The 8,307-nt window shown below is 39.1% G+C and overlaps 1 protein-coding gene across 1 annotated transcript; it reads right to left on the bottom strand.

Moving 5' to 3' along the window:
- Nucleotides 1-1,646: 1,646 nt before the first annotated feature.
- Nucleotides 1,647-7,298, bottom strand: LOC124702668 (erlin-2-B-like). Its single transcript, XM_047234827.1, has 9 exons — nucleotides 7,073-7,298; nucleotides 4,309-4,411; nucleotides 4,165-4,232; nucleotides 3,891-3,950; nucleotides 3,637-3,795; nucleotides 3,066-3,212; nucleotides 2,076-2,290; nucleotides 1,876-1,984; nucleotides 1,647-1,794 (listed from the first exon to the last, which is right to left on the bottom strand). Exons 1-9 carry the CDS (start codon nucleotides 7,229-7,231, stop codon nucleotides 1,711-1,713), a joined length of 1,104 nt encoding a protein of 367 aa, XP_047090783.1. The 5' UTR covers nucleotides 7,232-7,298; the 3' UTR covers nucleotides 1,647-1,710.
- Between the last annotated feature and the right edge of the window lie 1,009 nt (nucleotides 7,299-8,307).

Raw genomic sequence — 8,307 nt, 5'->3', positions numbered from 1 at the left:
AATTATTTATTAAAAACTATTAGCATTAGCGATATTATCTTCTGATTTATAAGTGGAACCAACAGATCGTAATTCATCACCATGAAAAAGTGAAAGCTACTTGCCTGGAAAAAATAGCACGCTAACGCTATGAAGTTTTAGCGCGATATAGCATGCTATTTCGCAAATAGCACCACAACGAGCAAAATTACTAAATTTTAGCGTGGACCCTATAGGCACTATTAGCGGAGAAATGGCGTGCTATTTTAAACCTTGGACATGAGGTGGCTCGACAATGAAAAACATTAATTTCCACTCCCTTCTGTTGTGTTTTTCCTTCTTTTCTCTTATTTTTCAGAAAATTTGAATATTTCTAATGGAAAACTTAAAACGGAGGCTAAACTATACATAGCCTTTTATTTGCAAACATTTGAAGTTTGAATTTTAAAGTTTCAAAAATTTCAAAATAAAATTCTAGGGATAGCCAATGATGTATACTACAATAGTGTAAAATCTCAATACAAATTACTTCATATTCTAGGCTACACACAAATGGCAATTTTTATAGTGAATATTGCATATTTCAAGACTATAAAATTTATCATATTTTATCAATTTCGTATAGCCTAGAATACAAATTGGTTTGCATTGAGAATTTGCACCATTGTGGCATACACCATTGGCTTCTCTAGAATTTTGTTTCAATTTTTTCAAAAACTTTAAAGTACGAATTTTCACTGTTTGAAAATAAAGAGCTATATGTAGCTCAACCTCCAAAAGACCAAAACGTCGCATTCTATTTCCAACTTCAATCTAGCCTATATCTTCCCTAAGTCGAGGCTCCTATGGTTATTAGGTACAGAACCATGGAGAGTGGAGGTGGCTCGACAATGAGAAGCACTAATTTCCACTCCCTTTTGTTGTGTTTTTCCTTTGTTTCTTTTATATTTCCAGCAAATTTACATATTTCCAACTTCAATCTAGCCTATATTTCCCATAGGCTTAGGGTTTTGGTAACTCACGGGCAATCATGCGCCGTCACCTCTACCAAGCACGGGAGTACCATGAGCCTTCAAGGTTAAGGGGACAGGCAACAGGAGGTCGATCGCAAACCCATGTCATTGTCAACAATCCACTCTTCACTTTCGACCCTGGTCTAGATCACGATCTCGCGAGAACACTCTCGATAGCTTCTGCAAGCAATGTGGGTGATCAAGGGGGAGCCATTGCAAGATTTTTAGAACACATGGACGTCCAAAAAACTTGTTCATTACAGCCAGTAACATCAAAAATAGACATACATTTCTATCCGGAGAACAGTGTGAGCTTTCAGTAATTGTAGTACCATTTAGAGAACAAATTACATTGATGGGGCAAGCTCATATACAGAGTGAACCAGTCACTGAAGAATGCAAAATATTTCAGTTAAGGGATCTGCATTTCTTCCTTACAGATCAAAAGGGCGCGCATATTGTTCCAACTCCAGATACGCTAACTACTAATGTAGGCCAAATATTTCAGCAAAGTTAGATAGATGTGCCAGGCAAGGCACATGAAGAGGCAACATCCAACCTTCTAAATCCTTGCTTAATCTGAAGGCTAACTACCATCTTAAAGAGGTCCTAGTATCCCATCCTTTTGGATTCCCATGGATCAAAGGATTTCAAATGAAGCCAAACCTCCATACGGGATTACAAAACCAACCAACCAACTTCAAATCCACATAAGGCACTACTCTACTTCTAAGCGGTCCTTGCTTGGAGTAGAATCAGGGTGGCTCCGAATCAACCTTTGATCCATGATCATGTTTGGAATCTGCAGAAGAACAGCCGGCAGCTCAGCCCAGGATTCTCACCAAATGTGAAAAAGAAGATGATGTCTGCAACGATTCGATACCTTTTCACCGAAGAAAATCTTTGTGTTATTGGCAATTGATTCAATGAACCTCATCTCAAGATATTCAGGAGTAAGTTTTAGTTTGTTAGCCTCTGCTTCCTTTGTAATCCTAGACAGACCAGACCAAATGCATTCAGTTAACAAGTAAAAAAAGCTTGCATGAGCAGGATAAAATGAAGAAACAGTAATGCTCGCCATACCTATAATAGTTTGCATCTGCCAGGGCTCTCTGCTGGGCAAGATACATTTCATTATCAATCTGCTGCTGCCTTTTGGAGCTGTCTTTCTCCGTCAACATCTGTTGCATAAGGATCTTGCTCACTAATGCATTCTTTTCTGCTTCAGATAGTGCAATCTTCTTCTGAGTTTCTGCCTCCTTCTCTGCAACCTTTTGCCTTTCGATGGCGATCAGAGCCTGCAAAGTGAAGACAGTTTAAGTATACAACAGATATTCTGCAAATCTTAAAAGTTACAGAAACAAGGAGATGTCATCATTATATCAATACGGCAATGCAAGTAATCATTCCCTGTAAGTACAGAATCATGCAAATCTCAGAATACCATAGAATAATGAGCTGCTTAGAAGCAAAGGTGCTGCTATCAGAGATGTGTTTGTATATACTGATCTCATAAATCCTCAATGATGGAGAACCAAGGTGACCAGTTGGCAAGAGACACGGATGCGCATCCAAGCCCACCCATGTTCGATGCTCGGCCATCTGCATGGTCTGCTCGCGGTTGTCTTAATAAATTATTATGGGTGCCAGGGCCTGTTAGCCAAGTCTAACAAGAAGGCTTGATGATCTAATAAAGCATTACCTGCCAGGACTTAAAAACATTGATGACAAGCCGCCTACTTTGAGTATGCGCATTCATGATGCTGCTTGTGAAGTTGGCAAAACTTAAGAAAGATAAAGGTTGTGATTTTTATTACTCCGCAGTTATATGCAACAAGAACAATCCGTTAACAGTCAGATTGATTTCTTTAAAAAAATCAATCAGAGCCATTAACTAAGTGCACTAACTTAGTAGCCACAATTGCTTACTATTTAACGAGCCCTAATGCATGATATGTATGCTACACAAATAATAGAATCTCAAGCACTCTCAGCATTCTATATAACAGTACAAGATTGTTCGTGTGGACACAAGTATCGCAGATGATATTTCCACACGTAGTGTATATATACCTTTGTACGTTCCTCCTCCATAAGTTCAAAATTTCTCCTGATATTAACAGGTATGTTCGGCTTTGTAACACGAACACTGATGATTTCAATTCCAGGAGCATAGCGTGTGCAGTCCCTTTGGATAGCATCTTTCATTGTCTCATCAATCTGAAATTTTGGCAGGACAGTGAGCCAGTGATACAGATATAAGGTTTCTATATTGCACAGCTAAATGTAAGAAGGGAAACATATCAGGTGAAATGGGTAAATTACTAAATTTTCTGCTGAACTCAAGATTTCTAAGTAATCTCAATATATATCTAACAAATTTCAAGGTCAAAATCAATAATATCTTCGAGAGACAAAGGACACATATACTTAGCCCAATTGTAAAACCACCAAAGCAATTGGTTGTCTTCATTGGGTCTCACAGGTGTGTTTGAGTTAGATCTCAAAGGTTGCAGAAATATAGAACATGACATGCCCTACCTGGCTACCTCTCAAAATCATTTCACATTTATTAGAGTTCTGCATAGGATTTACAGGGACCATGTAGGAAACAACCAAAAGTGGATTAAATGAATTAACCAACCTGATCAAACATGTCAATGTAAACTTGCTGCAAACTGTGGGCACTGCAGAACTGGTTTATCTCATGATGAATTTTGTCATAAATCCATGTCTTGTCATAATGCACACCATAATTGAGTAGGGTGTCATAAACAAAGTCTTTATTTAGACGATTGACAACCTGAAAGCCCACCAGTGGATTAACCAATTCAGAAACAAGCAAATGAACTCCGTGGGACAGAGCTATAATTAACAGTAGAAACGACATTATTATACCTCTATCTTGTCAAAGCTGATCATGACACCACCTTTTGTTCCACAAGGAATACCTTTGACCTGGTTTAGCATAACAAGACACGTAAATATATTAACATGACAAACTGGACTGTTAAAGAAATATAGCGGTCCTAAGGCCTTAAGCGGTCCTTCAGTTCGCACTTCAAAAGTTCGAAACAAGTAGTTATCCAGACAAGCAGACATGATCAGCAATACAATTGGAGTGAAAAACATAGCTTCATAATATTAAGGGAAAACAGGGTCATTCACTTGCCTGGTCTGTTTGGAGTGTAACCTGTATTGGCTCAAACTGGGTGATCAAAGGCAGCTTTAGATGATAACCTAGCAACAAAGAAAAATATTAGTGAACAGGCACTCAAAACAAAAAAGAGAAGAAACATTCGAACAAATAAGGTACCTGGAGGAGTGATTGTTTTCAAAAGAGCACCTCCTCTCCAGTATACACCAACATGTCCTTCAGGAACTTGATGTACAATGCTGGATGGAGCTGAGAATGAAACCTGCATATATTAACCAATACGTGAGATATTTAATGGTGAACTCCACACAGCATGCTTCAATTAGAGAACTAATGTATGTACTATGCAGAAATCCCTCTTCTTAGTGTACTTCAGCCAGTACACAATAAGGTAGTCAGGGCCAGTGAACTTACTAAATTTCCTACTAGAGCACAATGTGCGTCAGTTGATATAAATAATAGACCAAGCATGTGCATAAGCATACTCAAAGAACATTTTGAACTGGCAGGAGACTAGATATATAAGTAAATCTTGTAAAAGATCATAAGGGCAACTAGACTGTTTTAGGATCAGTCTTCTTTCGTGCTTGAATGGGATTGCAACACATCAGCAAGGACCGAAGCTTTTGACAATTTATCTCAAAAACAGATGACGTTCATTTGATCATTTTAGAATGCTCAACAATAGCAGCAATACAACTCCATTAGAATTTAGAACCTGATGAAAATAGAGTGCTAACTGAAAGTGGCCTTTCTCCGTTGCCTTGACTCCTCTCCTTAAAAGTCACATTTGCAAGTTTTCTATTTTAAGGTAAGGCACAGTAAGAAAGTTGCAGTGCCATATCATCTTTAGATTCCTTTTCACTAAGGTCTGCACTGATGTTCAAATTTAGTTAGTCCTACTATATTATTTAGAATTCTCACTTCTCATCAAATGGATGTGCATTACTTCTATTAAAGTAAGGCATGCCTTTAGACTTTATAGACTTTCTCCTTATGATTAATACGGCATAGTCTTACTGATCTAGTGCAAGTAGTCCTTACACTAAACTTTTATGGTTTCAAAAAGTAGACCAGAAAATTAAAAATACAATTAGTACTGCATAAGCATAATCTTACTGATTTAGGAATACTAGTCCTTTTAGCTAAGTAAATTAACCCAGAACACCTGAACTTTCCTGCTAGCAAATACTTATATGGTTGTCAAAAGTAGACAGAGGATTGAAGATACCATTGTAATTGAGAGTGATTTTCTCTAGGATAACACCCTATCCATCTGACCTTTTTTGCATACCACCACAGCTGAAGCAAATACGTAAAATCATTCTATATCCTCTAATACATACTTATGGAGAGTACTACATATCCACAATGTTATATCGATTTACTCTTTTGAATGGTGGGCACAATGAACACATAAACCATTCATCGCTATGACTCCATAATGAAGCAAGGAATTCAACCTTCCCTTGGCCATGTCTGCTTGGAGATCCATCATCCATGCCAAACATTTGCTCTAAAATTCCACATTACTTCACATGATTACATGCAATCCTATATCCAACAAAAGATCCATGCATTCCTAACCCTCGTAGAAAAATCAAGGAAAGAATAACCATTTGACACTTTTCTGTAACAAAATACCATTGGGCACTTAGAAACATTTTTAGAGGCAAGCAGAAACTACTTTGCCCATACAAATTTTTGGGTGGTGTAAACTTTCCACAGGCAAGCTAACTCTTATGGATATATGCAACTCTGTTGCATAAGTTTTTTTTTAGTAATAAACAATATTGAGCTCATTTGACACTTACTAGTTTTGGCTTTTATCCAAGTACTCTACCAGCATTACTACTAGCCTTGCACGTTTCTGTTATTTACTGGCAATTTAAGTCAACAGCAATCAGTTATAATAGGAAAAGAATGCTATGTTGCTACAATCTTTGTCAGTCAAAATTGCTTAAATTTCGCAACTGGTGCCACTGACAGTAGCAGGGCATGAAATACAAAGAGTATGTGTTGAATAAATAAAAACTCAACTAGAGAAAGTATAAAATTAATAGTTTTGTATCGCCCTAGTCAAATGTATCAGGTGATAAAAGAGAGTTTACTGGAAATTCTAGTTTTCACCGAACCAATAGTTTTGTGAAGTGTGAACAATCTGGAAGAAAATAGCAAATGGGGTGGTATTTTCTAGCTAGACGAAATCGATCTGCCATGGACAGAAAGAAAGGCGATACCTAGCACACCACTGGAAACACTATTTCGGTGAGCATTTGCCTTTCATGTGCCTAGTTACTGCGGTTGAGTCAGATCTCAAAATTTTGCAGAGATGTAGAACATAACCTAACTAATGTCTCAGTGTTATTCGGGAAGTTTCAGAGACTTGTACACATGATTTTAGCACCAATTAGTTTCAGTAGGTACACTACCCCTATGTTTGTGAAATCGCAATCTACTCCATAGTTTTTGTTTTGGCAGGATCTACTCCATATTTGACTTAGTAGATTTTGGGACCAATCAAGTATCCCTCAAATAAATTTGGTACTGAGCAGAAGAAAAATGCCTAGAACAACATAGACTATCCAGAAAATTATTCTAGAGTTAAATACTAGAATAATGATTAATAAGTAAGTTTCTTCATATTAATGACTAGCAACTGATTCGGCAATACAGTTCTAAAGGGTTATAATCTGCTTAGGAAGCACGTAGTAAACACAACCGGCCGATCCCGCGCGGAAGGACAGGACCAATACATCCCACAAGTACAAAACCCCAGTGCCTGATCCAAAAGGATGAGCCAATCGGTGGATCAGGGGCGCGCGCGCGCGCGCGCACATACAGACGGCGCGACCAAACACTAGTCTATCTACTACTCTAGCACCAGAAATTTGAGAAAAGAGGAGGGGAAGTGTGGGGTCACCAGGAGGAAGCAGAGGCCGAGGAAGATGATGAGGCCGAGAGCGAGGGGGTCGGAGCCGGGCGGGGGCTGCTGACGGACGCGCGACTGCTGCTGGGACAGCGACGGCGAGGGCGGGGGCGGGCGCTGGCGCGGCGTGGACTCGGCGGTGACGTCCGACATCGGGACCTCGCGATCTCAGGCTAGGGTTTTGGAGTCTGCGATGGGCGGCAGAGCGGGGATGAGGAAGAAGGCGGGCTGGTTCGTGCGATAGCGATGTGTGGGTAATGAAGGCGTGTTCCGTGCAGTTCGTACAGTACAGGGAAGGGAGCTGCGGCGTTCCTTCGTGGAACACAAGGAAGGAACGCGCCGACGTGGACCTCGAGTTCCTTCCTACGAAGGCAGCATCGCAGTTTTTTTCCTCCAAGGTGTGTGCTCAAGCTCAATGCTACACTACCTCTCATTACCGCAGATAATTTATTTATGGGTGTAACTGATTTTTAAAAAAATTAACTTACTTGGCATCATCTAATCATGAAATCATGGTTGTAATATAGCTCATGACTAGCACGAATTATAAAGCAAATTCAATGTGCGAGACATTTTTTGGTTGCTTTGGTTTTACAAATGTGAGCTGTAGGATGAAATCCTATTTTCCGTTCCTTCACCGGTTGGCTCCAACAAGTCGTTGTATGAGTACTGCATTTTTCTTGAAGCCGGTATACTAATGACCTCGACTGCTACATGGGAGATAAGAACACTGCTTATTTCCAATGCTATAGCGAATGAGAGGAGAAGGAAAAAAAGATAATTCATGTCCTTGACGGGCCTGGTGGCCCCAAAGACCTTTTTTTGGAGAGAAGATAGACCTGATATTAGGCTAAATGAGGATTTCTCTCTAGTGAGGAAAAAAGACACTCCTGAGGAGAATAATATGTTGAAAAGTAGGTTTTCTCTTGAGGAAGTTAGGGAAGCAGTTTTTGGTTTTTGGTTCATATGGTCTTCCTTTCTTCTTCTATTAGCAATATTGGGATTTTGTTTCTGCAGATTTAATGAATCTGTTTGGTGCTTGGTTTGATGACAAGCTAGATATCTTTAGACTCAAATTTTGCTACGGTAACCCTGATTCCAAAAGAAAATGATGCTAGATCCATGGAGAAGTTTAGACCTATTAGTTTACTGAATTGCAGCTTTAAAATCTTCTGCAAGGTGTTAACTAATAGACTTTATTGGTAGACTTATTTCTCTTTGTCATTATG

Source organism: Lolium rigidum, chromosome 3 (assembly GCF_022539505.1).
Source record: "Lolium rigidum isolate FL_2022 chromosome 3, APGP_CSIRO_Lrig_0.1, whole genome shotgun sequence".
In the NCBI taxonomy this organism is placed as follows: domain Eukaryota; kingdom Viridiplantae; phylum Streptophyta; class Magnoliopsida; order Poales; family Poaceae; genus Lolium; species Lolium rigidum.
This window is presented reverse-complemented; position numbering and strand designations above follow the sequence as displayed.